Source organism: Hippocampus guttulatus, chromosome 2 (assembly GCF_054856545.1).
Source record: "Hippocampus guttulatus isolate MCC_2025c chromosome 2, RoL_Hgut_1.0, whole genome shotgun sequence".
Taxonomy (NCBI): Eukaryota; Metazoa; Chordata; class Actinopteri; order Syngnathiformes; family Syngnathidae; genus Hippocampus; species Hippocampus guttulatus.
In genome coordinates this window covers 22,779,433-22,798,294 of record NC_141262.1, presented here as the reverse complement: position 1 = coordinate 22,798,294, position 18,862 = coordinate 22,779,433, and the positions used below count along the sequence as shown (strand labels likewise).

The 18,862-nt window shown below is 49.9% G+C and overlaps 3 protein-coding genes and 1 non-coding gene across 6 annotated transcripts; 3 read left to right on the top strand and 1 right to left on the bottom strand.

The window, feature by feature from the left end:
- The first annotated feature begins 933 nt into the window (after positions 1-933).
- On the top strand, positions 934-4,849 carry LOC147209000 (uncharacterized). The gene is made up of 4 exons (XM_086103649.1): positions 934-1,165; positions 1,633-3,590; positions 3,752-3,850; positions 4,263-4,849. The coding sequence occupies exons 2-4, from the start codon at positions 1,636-1,638 to the stop codon at positions 4,663-4,665; spliced, it is 2,457 nt and encodes an 818-aa protein (XP_085959775.1). The 5' UTR covers positions 934-1,165; positions 1,633-1,635; the 3' UTR covers positions 4,666-4,849.
- LOC147208999 (uncharacterized) lies at positions 4,839-10,221 on the bottom strand. Of its 2 annotated transcripts, none has more exons than XM_086103661.1 (4): positions 10,076-10,221; positions 9,294-9,440; positions 7,378-8,355; positions 4,839-6,456 (listed from the first exon to the last, which is right to left on the bottom strand). In XM_086103661.1, the coding sequence occupies exons 2-4, from the start codon at positions 9,408-9,410 to the stop codon at positions 6,409-6,411; spliced, it is 1,143 nt and encodes a 380-aa protein (XP_085959787.1). In that variant the 5' UTR covers positions 9,411-9,440; positions 10,076-10,221; the 3' UTR covers positions 4,839-6,408. The 2 variants fall into 2 exon arrangements, with proteins under 2 accessions (XP_085959787.1, XP_085959794.1); XM_086103668.1 differs by lacking the exon at positions 10,076-10,221 and adding an exon at positions 9,840-9,945.
- A 620-nt stretch (positions 10,222-10,841) lies between these two features.
- On the top strand, positions 10,842-10,913 carry trnag-ucc (transfer RNA glycine (anticodon UCC)). Its single transcript has one exon. It is a non-coding gene; the product is annotated as a tRNA-Gly (tRNA).
- Positions 10,914-11,457: 544 nt separating this feature from the next.
- Positions 11,458-18,775, top strand: cnga1b (cyclic nucleotide gated channel subunit alpha 1b). Of its 2 annotated transcripts, none has more exons than XM_086103629.1 (15): positions 11,458-11,827; positions 11,944-12,011; positions 12,389-12,439; positions 12,512-12,559; positions 13,205-13,288; positions 14,045-14,149; positions 14,210-14,316; positions 14,387-14,561; positions 14,636-14,772; positions 14,910-15,082; positions 15,143-15,268; positions 16,349-16,501; positions 16,591-16,822; positions 17,368-17,543; positions 17,618-18,775. In XM_086103629.1, the coding sequence occupies exons 2-15, from the start codon at positions 11,998-12,000 to the stop codon at positions 17,822-17,824; spliced, it is 1,788 nt and encodes a 595-aa protein (XP_085959755.1). In that variant the 5' UTR covers positions 11,458-11,827; positions 11,944-11,997; the 3' UTR covers positions 17,825-18,775. The 2 variants fall into 2 exon arrangements, with proteins under 2 accessions (XP_085959755.1, XP_085959764.1); XM_086103638.1 differs by having other exon boundaries at positions 11,748-11,827; positions 11,947-12,011.
- The last annotated feature ends 87 nt before the right edge of the window (positions 18,776-18,862 follow it).

Sequence of the window (18,862 nt, the reverse complement as noted above, 5' to 3'; positions counted from 1 at the left end):
TGGACCGAAAGCAGCAAACAAACTTAAAATTCAGCATTTCTCAGACTCATTAAGGCACAAATATATGTAATTCCAATACTGCCTTAGTAATAAAAGTGTAGCAATTTAATCAAAAATATTGTAGCGATGAAGCCACATACTTCATGGCATGCTTGTAAATAGTTACTGCAATGGTATTAAGTTGAAAGTATGATGTCTTTGAGATGGAAGCGCAAAGGAACAGAGAATCACGGGCTCAAAAGAGCGTTGCAGATGAAAGTGTAGGAGTGCTTCGAGGATTCAAGGTTAACTTCAGCAGCCAGATATTGTGTTGGATGGCTGAGAAAGAGCTGTGGCCGATAGCAGCTTCTGAGTGAATGGGGATTCTGTTTCTGGTAACCGCTTGTGGGAATAAAATAACTGAAGAGCATCATTAATTTTGTCGTAATTTGAACACAAAAGAAGGCATTACAGTACAATTCATAATGGTGAGTGGACATCTTCCAGTTAGTCATAAACCTGAAAGAAACGTGATAAACAGTATCAAATTTCCAAAGACATTTTATAGCAGCATTCTTTCAAGAAATATGTCCAGAATCCAACCCTTGATTCTAGCAACAGAAATTGACATTAAATACCATTCCAGTTGTAACAACAAGACACAGAAAATCGGTTTTACGTCAGCCAATTTACATTTGTGAACATAAAACTTCATTAGAAAGACAATGTGATTGAGACATGAACTTGCTTGTGCACTGTGGTAAGTGGATTTATGATGACTCTGTCATTTATTTGCGTTATAGAAGCATGTCTGCCACATCTAACATGGCGACGACGCTGTCGTATTACAGCAACGTGATAACCCCGCTTTTGGTGTCTTGTCTCTGAGCTGCATCATGGGGTGGGGTTGGGCGGGGGGCGACATCCAGGCACTCAAAGTCTTCCACTTCCGTCCACCACTGATGACGTTTGTCGAAGCCACAAGAACCAGCAACAGCACAGCTGACCGTTTGGCGGCCAACAAATCCCAAAAACTCAACCAATGTGTTAACGGAACGGGGCGTTCTTTTCCTCCTCAAATCACCGGAAGTCGAGGAGCGTGAAACATCAAGTCCGGCTGCCGACTGAGGAGTGAGAGCCTCATGAAAAGGTGCCGGGTCGAGCAGCGAAGAGTGATCGCGACCAGGTACAGAAGCTAACCGCCATTGCATGCTAACATAACATAATCATCAAACATGATCAAATGTAGTATGGAGAAGATCAGTTTTCTGTTACTATGGACGGGCCGGATCCAATCTCCCACTGGCATAGCAGTTAAATTAACCGGCTAATATGACTCCCTACCTGGTGATGATTAAAAAATATATCATTATTCGAGTGTATGTGTTTTCCTGTAACCATTGCTTCACACTGAATGTTTTTATTACCTTCAAATAATCACACATGATGTAAACGTCACTTTTATTTGAGAGAGTGAGCTTCTGCTCCCGTTAGCTCATGCTAAATAATCATTCTCCATTAACAATGACGAACGATGTTCGATTATGCACAAGACACTGTGAATCAGGTGTTTGTGTCTTTCTGCTGCAATTTGATCGCACGAATATTGTTTTTCCACAAACGATGACTAAGTTGCATCTCTTGTGCGGTCAGGTGATGGCCCCCACGGCTATGAAGCTGCGTGTTCGCCGCCGCAACACCAACAACAACAACAGTAACCACGGCGACCGACCGCCCGAAGAAGCGGAAAGGAGCCGAGGAAGTCGCAGGAGGAAGAGGACGAGTGCCGAAACGCAGGCCGCCGCAACGCCTCCTCCTGCGGCGTCGGCCCGAGCAGCTCTGACGTCGGCGGAGGCGTCACCCGATTCCAAGTGTCCCATCTGCCTCGACCGCTTCAACAACATGGCGTATTTGGACCGCTGCCTGCACCGCTTCTGTTTTCCATGCATACAGGAGTGGTCGCACAACAAAGCCGAGTGTCCGCTCTGCAAGCAGCCCTTCACCTCAATATTGCACTCAGTTCGCGCCGAGGACGACTTCAAGGAGTACACGTTGCGACCAACCCCAACTGGCGGCAGCGTGGCGGCCACGGTGGCCATGGTGGCCGCCATGGCATCGGCGGCGAGGAGTGACCAGTTGAGGCTCATGCTGAGAAGGCACCGGGTGGCTGACGTCGCCGAGCCCGCCACCAGGAGCCAGAGGAGGGAAGCAGGAGGTGCGGGGAGGAGCGAGGACGAGCAGGGGGTGTGGCAGTGGTATCTGGACGTCCCGCCACTTCCTCTGGTCCCGCATCATTCGGACCAGGATGGCGATCGCGGCGTCATATTCGAAGGCCTGTCGGGTCTCGGCGAAGCCGTCGCCGGTCGAGCTTCGCAACGCCTTGTTACCCGATTGGCCGCCAGGCTGCGTCTACAGCGAGAAGGGGTGGCGGTGAGGCGTCTGAGGGAGGGCGAGATGGTGGCCTTTCGACGCGCCCTCTATCGCGGCGGCATCCGCGCGCACGGCGTGGCGGGCGCCGGCGCCACCCAGCCGCAGCGAGACATTTCGGTGGACGGCTTCCGCCGGGACCCCGGCCAGCTGAACAGACTGCGGCCTTGGCTGAGGCGCGAGCTCACTGTGCTGTACGGCTCCCACGGCTCGCTGGTGGATGTTGTGCATCGTGTCATCGCCGCCCGGATGGCTCGCCGTGGCTTGGAGGACGTGGCCGCAATGGAGGAAGAGCTACAGCCCTTCCTGTTGGCGCAAACGCAGCACTTCCTCCACGAGCTGCTCTGCTTCGCCCGCTCGCCGCTCAGCCTGGACGAGTACGACTTACACGCCGCCTACCATCCGCCACCCGCGGACGGCGGCGGCTCCGCTTCCAGCTCTGTCATCACCATCTCTGAAGAGGAGGGGGAGGAAGAGGTGGGGCGGCGGCGCAACGACCAGACGCCAGGCCCCTCGTACTCAGCCACGTTGACGTCGCTACCCTCCAGCCCTGCCGCGCAGGAGGATGAAGGGGAATGTATGATTGTGGGCTACAAAAAGCCCATGGCCGAGCGCACGCCGGAGCTCGTGCACCTGTCGTCCGACTCGGAGCGCTCGTCGCCCGCCGTGCCGCCCTCTACCTCGACCGCCTGCCTGGAGAAGAACCCCGCGGTGGGCTCGGCGAGTTCAGTCTGCACCCTCAGTCCGTCGCCCCGGACGCCTGCTGACAAAAAGCAGAAGAAAAAGAAGAGGAGGAGAAGCCGGGAGCGCGCGAGGAAGAGCGGCACTTTGGCCAATCCCAACCGCTCCATTTATCCCGCCATGATGCGCTGCCTTTCATACTCCAGCCTGGAGTCGGGCTCTCCGCTGGCCCTCAGCCCGCCGGACTGTGGCGGGCTGTTCTCCTCCTTGTCGTCGTCCTCCTCATTATCCTGTTCATCCTCCTCTTCCCCCATCTGCTCCTCTTCGCCGCCGCCGCCATCCCCTCTCTCACAGTCGCGCTCCGGCGGAGAGAAACCCAGCGGGAAGAGGAAGTACAAGAGCCGACATCTGGATGAGCGCAGCCACCCCGGCAACAGGCAGCGAGGGGCGGGGCGCAGCAAGAAAAAGAGCGACACCGGCAAGATGGCTGCTGGCGGCAACAGGTGAGAGCTTCCCACCCTTTTTTCTTTGCGGCTGCAGACACCTGAATGTACCCGGACCTTGCCTTGACCGCTAATTTGTACGCTCGTATTGATGCGAAGGCCATTTAACCCCCCCCCCCCCACACACACACACACACACACCTTCGTTTCCCATCCTGCAGCACAAGAGGGCTCCAACATGAGCGCAGTCCCAGCGTGGAGATTGTGTTCGAGGGCACCACCTCACCAAAGCGGCATCGCGAGACTCAGCGACCAGGAAGGTAAAAAAATAAAATAAAACAACCTTACCATGACAACCAATCCGTGAAAGCCACATTTTCCTCACAATCAGAATCAAATGACAGAAAAAATCTCGTAAACATACATAAAGTGCAAGAAAATGAATAGATAAGTACCGTAGATAGAAGTAATAAAGAAGTTAAGAGCTGGGAGGAGAGTAATTATGGCTACCTCTCCAAGTTTCAAAGTAGTGACCCACGCACCAGCGAAAACGTATTTGTACAACACATACAGTAGTACTAGAAACAAACTAGTTTTTCGAGGCGCCACTTGTTTTTTTTTTTTTTTTTGCTTTTTGTTGAAAACTAAAATTTGAGCCCCAAGCAATCTTCACATATGCCGTCGCGGGTGCGATTAACTCACTCGCCGCCATCCATCGCGCTTGTCTGGCAGGATGCCGCCCGTCATCACGCTGGACAGCAGCGACGACGACGACGAGTCGTCATGTCTTCTCGCCGCCCCGTTGCTGAGCTTAGACCGCGCCGGCGTCTCGGACACCTCGGCGGACGTGAAGGACGGCGGCTTTTCAAATCGGGAGCGAGCAGCCGTTTGCCAGGTAAGAAGCGACACTGCCCCGCTGATGCCGGCGCCGCCACTCAAACTTCTGGATGAAGGCAACAATGAGGAAGAGGAGGAAGAGGCCAACTTTTTCCCAAGCTCCTCATCCCTTGACTTCGTGTCTCACACCACTGACCTCTTCCAAATCGATGCGGCTGCCGGAGGTGACCTCAGCGCCCTGCCATCCCCTTCCATCAGTGCCCCTCCCTCCCCTTCCATCATGTCATGCCCCCTCTGATGTCACCGCACTCTTTCTCCCAGTCACGTGACTCGAATTGTGCTTTTGTACCGCCTCTTGACGTTCAACCCTGTTTCCATGGAAACGCGCCCAGGGCTCCATTCAAATGCCATTCATGTGTTCATTTGTGGCCGCTGGATGGCGCACAGAGGCTTCAAAATATGACGAACATGTTTTCTAAGTGCTTTTAATGTGAAATTGGGTAGCAGTGAGTATGTGGATGACACATGCACGCACGCACGCATACACACTTACACACACGCACAAACTTGATTGACAATAAACACTTTCAGGGGATTTAAAAGGTGTCCGTCATTGTGTGGAAGCATTTCCCCGCCACGCCCACATCGGCGCACACAAGTGCCGGTCCATTGTTAGCAGTTTCCTAGCAACAAAGCGCTCTGTTGTCAAGGACGACCAGCGTTCTGCCTCGCCAAGTATGGGGGGTTGACGAGCACACACGCTATGATGCAATGCTTGATGCGCACCCGCGTCAGGCATCGCTGACACTTCCTCGTTCCTTGTTGTCATTTTGTCTTATCCATGAGCACATTTGTGGTCCGCCTGAGGAAAGTTGTGGTCGTTTGACGCGCGTCCCACACCAAAGTCTTGCTGGACCATTGACAGCAGGTGAAGAAACAGAAGTCGTGTGGTCCGTTGAGGTTGTCCACACAATGTCGTCTTGTCAAGTCCGTGTTTCTTTCGCTCGTTTCGTTTTGTTCGATGACATTTTCGATTGGCAATGAATCAACAAAAATGACACAGTGACTGATTAGTTATTTCTTTTTTAACCCTTGACCAAAAAAAAAAGAAAACGGCCTGATTTTTCATCATTTTAATTCAGGGCCTCAAATTATTCAAATTCTCAATGAATCCATATGGTTTTATTATTAGTGTTTTTTTGTTTAGTAGATTGGATACAAAAATGTTTTTTTCATGTCAATCCCTTTACCCAATTTCAAATTTCCACTGCAGTAAAAGCACAACAAAGTCGTTAGGATTTCCTTCCAGTGGTCAGAAAATCTGCAAATATATCGATCGGTATTTTCCAAAGTAAAGGAGATGCTTCCAAATATCTTCATTGGATTCAACACAAAAAGATCACCAATCTGCTCCCGAAATCTGGACGACAGAAATCGGAGAATATTTACTGTTGAGAGACTGAAATTTTAAGGATTTGGACAATTTTAAAAATTAATGTCTCTAAACGATCAATCGAAGATCAAAATAGTTGTCGATTAATTTTATATTAGATTAGGTGTCGATTGATCAATAAATGTTCCTCGAAATCCAACACCAAACAGTGTAACAGTGCTGTATACATGTTTTTTGTAATAATTCAATTTGAGGCTCCAGATTAACAATGTGAAATTTAAAAAAAGCTCAGATTGAATTTGATTTGAATATTTCATTGGGTTTGCGTGACGTTGAAGTTTGGGAATGATCATTACTAGCACGTTAGCTGCCACCACCGCAATCCATGGGCCATAACATTTGACTCGAATTTGTTTTTCCTCAGCCTGAAATTGAAATATGAAAAATATTATGTTTGCGTCAGATTAAAAACAAACCAAAAAAAAAATCACGAAATAATCAGTCACTTTGTCTTATTTTTGAGAAAGAAGGAGCGACACACAGATTCTCCACCGCAAGCAGCCAACGGGCGGGCAGCTCGTGCCCTAACTGTCCTCAGTCCAGCGCCAACGTGCCAGCGCAGCTTCCTGTTTGAGCCCCGGGCGCCGACTAGAAGAACCACCTGAAAGCCTCGCCGGTCGGGACAGATGGCGGCCTCTGCAGAGGGTTAAGAGGAAAAAAAATGCGTGAGCAACTCATAAACCTTCTGACCACACACACGTGCACACATACGCCACGTCGTCACTCATGCTAGCGCCACGGCTTCGATTAGCGTGTAATTGACAAAGATTAGCCTAATGTGCTAACACGTGGGCATCCTGTCGGTGTGTGTGGGGATGGGCTAATTAGCTACGGTTTGTAGCGACTCTCACGGGAAGAAGTGAGGATGAATGAAGATGTCGTCCAGGTCCGGCAACACTCATTAATTGAGCCGCGCACGCACATACACACACACACACACAAAGTAAAAAAAATGGCAATTAAGGCCAATTTCGCCTCATGTTTGTCCCCCACCCCCCAAAAAAAAGTACATTAGCTGGTTCAAAAAGTTGTTTATTGTAACAACATAATATTCTAGTTAAAAATTATTGATAATTCTCGTTAACCCAGATATTTAAATCATTCACTCCCAAAGACGTTTTTAAACGTCTTTTCAGACTTGGTCTAGAATTGGCTGGTACTGAATGAGTTAAGATACAAATGAAAACTGCGCGAGCCTGGCGTTGGATGGCCGGAGAATGACGAAATGGCGGCCGGTGTGTGAGTCAGTGAGGGCGGTGCCTTCAACTTCGACATTTCGTTTTGAAAATTTAATGTTCGTTTGGATTCCTGTGCATTTGTCCAAAATCAGGAACTAGAATGAATCTTTAAAAAGATTTTGCTTCTTATGGATTTTACATCAGAGCATTTAAATCAATATTGAATCAAATCACCAGCTAAAGAATCCAAATCGAATTGAGGAGCAACCTAAATGGTGAAAATGCTCGGTCAGCTGGAGTCGTCGAACTTTTGAGACCGCGTGCCCGCGCGCGCGTGTTGGCGTTTAATGACATCACGGGTTCCCAAGCCCAGTCTCACCTCGATCGCCCCTCCTCCGCCTCCCCCCGGCTTCTTCTTGAGTTCTTCGCACTTCCTGAACTTGCAGATCTGGTGGCCCGTTTTCCTGTTGCGGCAGGATGAGCACACGCCGCAGTTGATGAGCCGCCGGCACGGTCCGCACACGCCGCAGCGCTTCCGCTTCCTCTTAGACGACGACGATGACGACGATGAGGAGGGCGGCGACAGGACTGCGCCCCCCGTTGCCACACCTGATGATGAGGGCGAGGACGAGGAGGGGCAGGGCGAGGAGCCTGCGTGCTGCTGGCAGTCCGCGGGCCCCCGCTGGCCGCCTGTCATCTGGAAGGCGCTGCCGGCGTCCGACATCCCGCCCGCCGTCGAACCCATCGCCATGACGATGACCCCCGGGGGTAAGCCCAGTCCTCCCAGGAAGCCGCTTCCCAGAACCCCGCCGCCATTGCAGCTGCCCCCCTCCGATAGGCCCATCACGTCCGGGTGGGCGTGTCCTTGCTTGCCCGCGCCGCAGTCGCTCCCGCCGCTGTAGCCGGGCAGGAAGTTGGTGTTGCTGGGCGCCATGGGGTGGTGGTGAGCCGTTTGGGTGACAGGAAGCGAGGCGGCAGAGTGTTTTTCAGTTCGCCCCACGTCATCCGCCCCCCCGCCCTGGGGCATGCCGCTCCCGTGTGGATGCGAGGGGGTCATGTGACCCGCGGGTGCCGCCGGGTGGTGGCGGTGGTGCGCGCCGCCGGGTTTGGGTCGGCCCCAGAAGACGGCCGCCGGGTGGTTGACGTTGTCGTGGCAGCCCCAGGGCGCCGTGGCCATGGCCCCCAGTCTGGTGGCGGCGGGGGGGAAGATGGGAGCGGCCGCCGCCAAGCGTGCCGCCAGCTTGGCCGACTGCGGGAAGTTGCCCACGTCCACGTTGGTCTTGTAGAAGCTGGCGATGGACGAGCGGTAGCGGTCCATCTCGCTGCTGTAGTCCAGCATGGGCGCCAGCGTGGACACCTGGGACCACCGGAGGGGGTGGGGGGCATAAACCACATCCAAGTCTCTTTTTTTTTTAAGTTAATCATCTGCATAAAAACGAGATGATTTCAAATTCACAGTACAGAAAGCGCAAAAATAAATAGATGAAGATGCACTTACTGGTCTGGTGGCTAACATCTGTCATAAAATTGGCACCAATGTTGATGTTTGCCAAAGAAAATTTTTCATGGAGGAATTCCCCATTCAGAGAACATTTACTGTTCTGAAGATTTGGACAATTAGATGTTAAACAAGGTCTCTAAATGATTATTCGATGATCAAAATAATGAAACGGAGCTTGATGAGTCTTACGAAGTTTTGAAAATCTTTTTTTCTTCTTAAATGTTTCTTTAATTACACAAATGAGGCAACCTGTGTGCAGGTTATGATCCAGAGACCGTTTCATGAAGCAAATATGGATGAAGATTTAGTTAAATATGGATTTGCGGATTATGTTTTTGACCAAGTCGGGGAAAAGAACGGCAACATGGAAGGTTTGCAACTTAAAAGACAGCAGTCGCCATGGCAACCATGACATCGCATGTCATCTATCGCGATAAGCGCCACAAAGACAGCTAAGCTCCGTTGACCGTTTAGCACCTTGATAGCTGCTCAAAGATCGGCGAAGCATCGTGTCATGTCACTCAAGTCAAGTCAAAGGCAGTACAGAGTCTGAAATTGCACGAATTGACTCAAGTGAAAATCTGTCAGGGCTTGACTGGCTTAATTTGGATGCCACTGTGACTTGTCTGAAACTTTGCGATCAAGGTTTGAGACTTGTTGATAACTTGATATATATGATTTGCACCCCCCCTGCCCCAACCAAATTGCCTCCTCACGCAAACTTGATTTTTGCTGCTGCGAGTTGCATGCAAGGTCAAGACTTGAGACTTGAGTCTCAAGTGGTCTGGACTCACCTGGCCCTGTCCTCCGTAGCCGTGGTGATTGGGGTGATGGTGCGAGGAGGCCGAGCTTCGCTGCAGCACGGACGACAGGTCGCTCTCCACGCACACGCCGCTCGTCATGCCCGACATGGCCGCCGCCCACACCTTTTGTTTACTTTCCTGCAAGGGACAAAACACAAACACGCTGACTTCCTGTGACCTCTGACCCGTGGCGGGAAGCGGCCGTGTGACAGCACACCCTGGAGGTGGGACTAATTATCCGGTCAGCGTGACAGAAGGTCACAGCGGCCGCCGACCGTGAGAGGAAACCACTCTCCTGGGCGGCACATTAACGCCTCCCCCCCCTCCCCTCCTCCTTCTTCACACCGCCTCCGCCTCCCCCTCATCCCACAGGCGCAGCAGGAGGAAGACGAGAGGGGGAGGGGGGGATCTTGAAGGCGGCTCGTAAAAGGCTAAAAAGCGTGAAGGCGGCATGCGGTGGTCCAACACGCGCACGCTCGCACACACGCACTCACGCAGAGGCAGAGGAGGAGAAGAGGAGTAGATGAGGCTACTCACCAGGCCCGCGAGGACGACAAGAGGAAGAGGAGGACCGTCTGGGAATTAGCCCGCCACGGATCATGGCTGGCGGGGAAGGAGATGGAGAGAGGAGGAGGTGGAGGAGGAGGCAGGGGTAGGAGGGAGGGTGGGAGAGGAGCACCGGGAGGGATTTGTCGGTCTGTCAGTGGCGGGGAAGGGGGAGGGTGGGGGGGGGGGGTTGATGGATAATGGGGGTAGGGGGGGCGTATAATCACCTGGGCTTGGCACAAGCGAGCTCGCGCGAGGCAGGAGGAAGGAGTTCAATTAGCAGGTGGCGTGGAGACAGCGAGAGACCCTGCAGGGGGGGTGGGGGCGATGAATAATGGCGGAGGTTATGAACGAATACGTGTGTCGTCCTCACGACGCGGCGGAGGGGAGGGGGGGCGCGCTGATGTGAGGCGGGGGTGGGGGGCTTGTTGGCAGGCTGATGCTCGCTGACAGGAAGGGGGAGGGGAAGCGCGTGTCGGCTCGTGCCCTCCGCTGCGTCTGGCGCCACCCGTGGCCGCGCGCCGCGTGGCGTCTGATTGGCGCCCGGGGAGGAAGAGGAGGCGGCAAAGTGTGAAGATGATTGGCGGCTCGCCAGGAAGAGATGTCTCACACACGCGCACACACGCGCACACACGCACACACACACACATATGCCAGTAAGAGGCCTCTGCTGCTGCGCTGTCATTAGTCACCACCTTCATTTATCAGAGGTCGCAGGTCAGCATTGGCCTTTCTCGTTGGGTGATCCGGTGACCTTTGACCCCTTCCCAAAACAAATGAATTTGAAATAGGTGCACGGTACACCGCCCTCTAGTGGACCACAGTAGAAGGTGCAACATTAAAAGGCATACATGGCTCCTTCACGTTGAGCAGCTGACAAAGAAAAGGGGGGAACATACATTAGACGTAAATATTATTATTTTCAATCGGTAAAAAAAAAAAAAATCATAAAAATAATCTTTATTAAAGTATTTTTCCCTATATTCATCGGAGGCGTTGGTGGTATAGTGGTGAGCATAGCTGCCTTCCAAGCAGTTGACCCGGGTTCGATTCCCGGCCAACGCACATCTATTCTTTTCCTTCATTTTAATCAACACTTACGTGTTCTTTTCTACATTAGTTTATTGTCTCAAAAAGTCGTTTCAACAAACTTGAATGCGTCATGAAAGTCACCAGCCTCAAAAAACAGTTAAGATCCCAAAACTATGTTTTATTTCAATGATTCGATGATTGTACAATAGTCAACTAGAAGATCATTTTTTAAAAATCATGTACACGGAACACGAAATTTGGCCACGCAATGTAAATGGCACAAACTGCAGCCGTGTGTCCGGGAGCGGTGGTTTTGAACCGTCGTCCCCCCAGGGGGGAAGATAACGACCGTAATTATCTGGCCACGGCTGCCAAATCGAAACCCCAATACTGTATAGTCGTTCGGAAATAGAGACTGAGATGAATGCTTCCCACACGACCCTTGCCTTCAGCGCCACCTGCTGGTCACTAGAAACTGTACCACCTATCTTCTTAACGTGACAAACATAAGCCTGTCAAAGCTGCCTGTGTGTGTGCGTGTGTGTGTGTGTGTGTGTGTGTGTGTGTGTGCTGACTCATCTAAATGAGCGTGGCTTATTCTACTCTTCTCCATGTATTCTTCTCGTCCTTTCTTCTTCCTCCTTGTTGTCTAGAGTCATCTCAAGTGCAAAGTTTATCAACTTGAAGCCCAAAGTTGTAGTTTTTCAAATGTTTGTTGACGCCTAGGTTAGCTGTGCGTGCGCGTGAGTCGCCCCCGATCATCTGCTAATCTCTTTATCTACGACTGAATGCTTCTGCTGGGTCGGGGGGGGAAGTTTTTCCTTTCTTCTGGTGCATTTCAAGGTTGTTTGGGGGTCGAGGGGGGGGGCGCAGTTGTGTTTCCATGGCAATGGCTTGGATGTAGACGGCGTAACCCGGGGAGGGGTCAACAGATTATCACCTGACAGGTGAGTGATGCAATGACTGCAATGCAAAGAGACCTCGTACGCATTGTGTGTATGTGTGTGTGTGTGTGTGTGTGTGTGTGTGTGTGTGTGTGTGTGTGTGTGTGTGTATACACCAGAAGGAAGGAGCCCAGGTTTCAACAGTTCGTGCGGCTGCCCCACTTTTGGACGACATGGATGACCACCGGTGAGTCACAAGCGCAGTGCTTGGACGTGACAAAAATGTCATGACTGTTCCTGAGCACATTTTTTTTCCAGTTTCATCTGTGCTTGAGTTTTTCGGGCAATTTTTAAAAAAAAACTTTTACTTCCCAGATTTGAAAACTGATATCTGGTAAGGGGTACATCTTAATTAATTGCTTTGCAGAACCACTTCATTGTTGACACTTAAAATGGATTTTTGCTGTTGTCCTTGAGTTAATTTCTGGGTGTCTACTTTTTGGATTTTATTGTGGTAAAGGAATTGAATGAGTACTTCTGCTTTTTTAAAATTTATTATTATTTTTTTTTTTACACAATCAGTACTTCTACTTAAGTACTTTTTCTTCTGCCTGTGTGTTTCAGGTGTGCGGGAGATCTCTTCAATATCAACAACAGCAACAACAACAAAGACAAGTAACACACACACACACACACACACATTACTCCCAATGCTCGCCACTGCACACATTTCCGTTTGTCTTCTAGGGATGAGAAGAAGAAAAAGAAGAAAAAACAGAAGAAAGACAAGAAAGTGTAAGCTCTTAGATTATTTTGCTTATTCCTCCCCCTTACGACCGGCAGTTCACTATTAACTCATTCACTCCCAAAGACGTTTTTAAACGTCTTTTCAGACTTGGTCCAGAATTGGCTGGTATTGAATGAGTTAAAATAGGAACAGCAATTCTTTCCCCGGTGCGGAACCATAATTCCGAGAAGGAAGCAAAACAGACTTTCTAAATAATGATCCTGATGTAAACACTGCTTGAAAAGAAATGTTAGCTGACTAACGGGATGACATGGCTCAATGGTAGAATGGTCATCTCCAACCCAGAGGTTGTGGGGCTCAATCCTCAACCACTGCAACTGTATCTAAGTGTCCATGAGCAATTTACTGAACTCCCTGATGCTGTATCATCAGTAGGTAAATGAGGAAACCTTGTAAAGTGCTTTGAGTTCCAAAGGTAGAAAACCGCGATGTAAGAGACAGCCCATATACAACAGAATCCTCGTCTTTCGGTTCTGAATGTGGCAACGGGATCCAGGGTGGTGTGAGTCCCCCTCCAAAAAAAGTTCCTTGTCTTTTTGTTTTTTCATTCCCAAAATTGGTTCGGAGGTACCAACGATTGGATGGACTCTGTTGATGTTTTCCTCCTTTACCTCTGTTTGCTTTCGCCACAGCAAGGAGGAAAGGAAGAAAGCTAAGGAGGAAGAAGAGGAGGAAAAGAAGAAAGCAAAGGAGGAGGAGGAGAAAAAGGAGGCGGTGTAGGTTGATGTAATAAAGATGACAGAGGTGGACGATTCGAGTTACAATACTTAGATTTACTTGAGACTAACTTATGACTTGCACACTTGAGGTGTGTCAGAAAAGTTCCGGAACTGGTGTCACAAAAGAAATATTCCAAATCCAAACTACGAATTTTCCCCTTGGAAGTCGAATGCCTTTTCCCAGCTGTCCCTGCCGCTTGAAAGGATTCCTCCGAGATCCTCCACAGATCCATCTTCACTCACATCTTGGTGTCATCAACATCTTTAGTCAAGTCAAGTTCAACTTTATTGTCAAATGCGCTGTATGTGCAACATACAGCACAGATGAAATTTCTTCCCTCTCAACCAGACAACAAGACAACAAGAGGAGCCGCTGTGGGTGCCCGCGCAGCCATCAAAAGAACATTTCACATAAAATGACAAAATAATACAACACCAAAAAAAAAATCTTATGGAGCCAAGTCAGGTGAGTACGGAGGTTGCTCCAGCACGGCGAGGAAGTGTTGGATGCTCAGAAAATTGTGAGCAGCCGCATTTCCATTAAGTCGTCCTTCCACATCTCTCGCCTCTTCTCGACAGGATCTCTTTGTAGGCATGCCGGTTGAAGGGCCAAACTAACTGTAGCTTGTACTTGGGGATTGAAAAATATCTTTTGTGACACCACTCCCGAAAGTCTCCTGGCATACCTCAAAAGCAATTTACTCTCACCCCTTGGAAGATGAATCGGATTGTGTGTGTGTGGATTGTCCTTAGTCCACGGGAGATCGCAGTGGTGGACCCGGCGGGGAACACATATTACCACTGGCTCCTCATCATCACGCTTCCCGTCATGTACAACTGGACCTTCATCATCGCCAGGTAATATTCCCAATCCCGGTCATCCCAGTGCTCCGCCGCCAACTACCGGTACCACATCAGGGCGTGCTTCGAGGAGCTTCAAATGGACTACCTACGATACTGGTTCTTCTTGGACTTTCTCTGCGACTTGCTGTATGTGGCCGACATGGTTTTCAGAACCAGGACAGGTTTGTGCCCGCAGTCGTCGTCTTGAACATTATCATGGTTATTATGGCCACGGTCATGCTTTGCGTGCAGGCTATCTGGAGCAGGGTCTTCTGGTGAAGGATGAGCAGAAGCTATGCCAGCGTTACAGAAAGAGTTTCCAGTTCCAACTCGATGTACTCTCCATCATCCCCACCGATGTTCTGTACGGCACACTGGGCTACAACTACCCCGAGATCCGCCTCAACAAGCTGCTGAGGTTCAACAGGTGACAACCGGCAGGAGCGCCTCGGTGATATTAGCAGCGGCGACCGGGGGCTAGCATGATGTGTCTCTTTTCAGGATGCTGGAGTTTTTCCAGAGAACCGAGACCAGAACCAACTACCCCAACGCGCTGCGGATTTCCAACTTGGTCATGTACATCGTCATCATCATCCACTGGAACGCCTGCCTCTACTACTCTTTCTCCAAAGCCATTGGTGGGCCTTCCCCGGTTCCAAAATTTCGGTGTCTCCGTATCGCGAACGTGGCATCAAACTTAATCTTCCATTTTTAGTCCATTATTTTTACTCAATAGATTTTTGGCCAATTAATGCTTCTCCTCCGCCCTCCTCAGGTTTTGGCTCGGACAGGTTCGTGTATCCTGACCCGGCCAACCCGGAGTTCGGACGCCTGGTGAGAAAGTACGCCTACAGTATGTACTGGTCCACGCTGACACTGACCACCATTGGAGAGACTCCGCCACCTGTGGAGAACTCCGAGTACTTCTTTGTGGTCACCGATTTCCTGGTGCGTTTCATCACACCCCGGCTCTCAAAGGCCTCGGCACTCACACTCCATCCGCCGCAGGTGGGCGTGCTGATCTTTGCCACCATCGTGGGTAATGTGGGCTCCATGATTACCAACATGAATGCCGCCCGTGCCAGCTTTCAGGCTCGCATTGATGCGATCAAGCAGTACATGAGCTTCCGCAAGGTCAGTGTGGCCAGCCAAGTAAATCACGTTGATTGACGGATGCACACTTTTCGAGAACGTCGCAAGTCACAGTGGCAAAAATCCAGCAAGTCATCACAAGCCATAATTCAAGTTGTACAATCTCGCTCAACCACATGTATTCGTACTTGAGCCAGCTATCTGTGAGACGAACTGTAAATTTAAAGCCCTCACAAGGGTCGCGGGGAGCGTGCTGGAGCCTATCCCAGCTGTCTCCGGGCAGTAGGCGGGGGACACCCTGAACCGGTTGCCAGCCAATCGCAGGGCACACATAGAACGTACAACCATTCAAGTTCAGAATCACCCCTCGAGACAATTTAGAGCAGGGGTGTCAAACTCATTTTTGTCACGGGCCACATTATAGTTCCCGGTTCCCTTGGAGGGCCATTATGACTGTGAAACCATATAAGGAAGTCAAGAATAATGGTTTATTCAACTGTAGTTGAAGTTACTGTAATGAGGGTTTTGGTCACAAGAAAACGTACAATCGCTGTCTTATACATTATGGATGAGAATTTGGTAATCACAGAATCACAGAAATCAGCATGTTTGATTTGCTTTCGCGGGCCACATCAAATGATGTGGTGGGCCAGATCTGGCCCCCGGGCCTTGAGTTAAACACCTGTGATTTAGAGTGTTCAATTAGCCTGCCATGCATTTTTTGTTTTTGGAATGTGGGAGGAAACTGGAGTGCCCAGAGAAAACCTACATAGGCACGGGGAGAACATGCAAACCCCACACAGGAAAGCCGGAGCTGGAATCAAACCCGGTACCTCCTCACTATGAGGCCGACGCGGTAACCACTGGTCCACCGAGCCGCCTGGATGTTATTTTCTTTTTCTTTTTCATGACTTCACCAAAAATATGATCCAAATGTTATCTTCGGTGCTCCCGCCATAATACTTACCAGTTGGTTGCCAGAGGCGCTATTTTAAAAAATTGCACAGATGTCAAATCCCATCCACAATTTCAAGTTGAGTCGAATGACTTGACCAAGTCAAAGTGGAGGTGAGTCTTTTCGCAAGTTTTATCCAAGGATCTGACAACATTGGTGGCCCCCAGGTAACCAAGGACCTGGAGAAGCGCGTCATAAAGTGGTTCGACTTCCTGTGGACCAACAAGAAGGCGGTGGATGAGCGGGAAGTCCTCAAGTGTCTTCCGGACAAGCTGAGAGCCGAGATTGCCATCAACGTGCACTTGGACACACTCAAGAAGGTCAGAAGCCACGGCAGGATGACCCTCGCTGTTTTTAAATGTTGGAACAGTTCATAACTCATTTCATTTGTGTGTTCATTGGCGTGCAGGTGCGTATCTTTGCCGACTGCGAGGCAGGTCTGCTCGTGGAGCTGGTGCTGAAGCTGCAGCCGCAGGTCTACAGTCCCGGAGACTACATCTGCAAAAAGGGTGACATCGGGCGTGAGATGTACATCATTAAGGAGGGCAAGCTTGCCGTGGTGGCTGACGACGGCATCAAGCAGTTTGTGGTCCTTAGCGACGGCAGCTACTTTGGCGAGATCAGCATCCTGGCCATCAAGGGTCAGCATGAGAAATTCATTCTCTAAGCGTGTCACAGTGGTCAAGGAGACCAAGTGTAACCTGCTACATATAACTGTAATGATAATAATAATAATGGATTTTTTTCTGGGCTTTCAATGATGCTTTAGAACAGGGGTGGCCAACCCGCGGCTCGCGAGTCGCATGCGGCTCTTTGGCTGGCTCACAATGCAGCTCCCGGGCTTTCAAATGACAAGCGTCGAAAACGCCTCGGCGGTGCTCAGTGCTAAACGCTAAGCTACTCAGCGAATTTCCTCATATTTTAAGGCAGGGGTGTGTGTGTGTGTGTGTGTGTGTGTGAGTGTGTGTGTTATGGCTCTTTGCAGTAACACAGTACAAAAATTGGCTCTAAGTCTCTCACTGGTTGCCCACCCCTGCTTTAGTAATAATTTTATTAATAATAATTTTAATAATAATAAAAAAACAGTAAGTTGGGCAAGCATGTAGTCATGTGTACTTAAGTACAGAGTGCGATGACTTTTTGCCACCTCTGTCTTTACAACTTTGACCGTCTTCCTCGCTAACAGGCAGCAAAGCTGGAAACAGGCGAACGGCAAACATCCGCAGCATTGGTTACTCCGACCTCTTCTGCCTTTCCAAGGACGACCTGATGGAGGCGCTAACCGAGTACCCCGACGCCAAGGCCTTGTTAGAGGAAAAGGGCAGACAGATCCTGATGAAGGATGGCCTACTGGACCTGGAGGTACATCCAGCGCCACCACCTCATCTCCTGGAAACATCTGCCACTCACTTGTTATGTTTTCTCTTGTCCCGTAGGTGGCGGCGCAGGGCCCCGACCCCAAGGAGATGGAAGAGAAAGTGGAGCGGATGGCGAGCATGCTGGATGGCCTGCAGACACGCTACGCGCGACTGCTTGCCGAGCACGAGGCTACGCACAGCAAACTCAAACATCGAGTCAGCAGACTGGAGAAGAAGCTCCCATCCCAGGCGGGCGGCGGCCCACCGCCGTCAGCTAGCGAGTGACGAACATAGACTTCCGGATGTCATGTGACTGATTCCCGCAGGCGTTTGTTTATGGTGAAATTCCTGATTCGCCGTTGGTTTTCATCGTTTTCTATTCTGCCAAGATGGCGTTGTTTACATTTGGCACAGTGCATTGTGGGATGTGTGACACCAACATCAGCAAGACTATGGAAGTGTGCGTTCTGTTCATATTCTGAACCAAGGACACAGACATAATGTTAATTGCTAGACTGCAAAATCACGGCTTATAAAAATGTTGGCCTCAGTGGACCCCTTACATAGAGACGTTGCGCTAAGGACCTCCTCATAATCCTAATGCACATTAAACATAGGTGCCGGAATTAAAACAATCATCAAAATTGAAAGATCAATTACTTTTACAAAACCTTTAATGTTCTCAAACGTTTGGGGTCCAGGGAGATAATTTTTCCCAAGGTCGGACTCATTATCCGAACGTAACTGCCACGCATCTCCAAAATGCCAGTGGAATAATTTGTTCTTGGTTTCAACATAAATATTTATCATCTGCTTCATAGAACGGAATTTAATCACATTGAACTGAATAACATTTAGCACATCCATTGTCCCAAGCGGACGTACATCGCTTACGCTGACTATATGGCTGCAAACAAAGAGGACCTTTTTGACAAGTGTCACGATTACTAACTTGGCGGTTTGGTTGCTACATTTAGTGACTGCTTAAGCGACTATTTCCAGACGAGCAACTTCATTTCTGCTGAAACATACAACGTATCAAGTGGGTACGAGTCGACATAACTGATTGCGATTTTGCAGTCACCCCCCCCCCCCCCCCTAAAAAAAAGTAATGGCTCACAATCCCCAGTTTGAGAACCCCTTGCATTAAATCACCACAGCTAAATAGCCAAAGTTTGATTTGTGTTAGAAACGCGCTGATTAAATGTTGTTTCCTGGAATGATATGGCATGATAATAAACAATATTAATGAATAATCAGTTGCCACGTCGCCTAGCAGCTGTTTCTCAACAAGTGATGGGATTTGTAGTCCTCAGCCTTCCC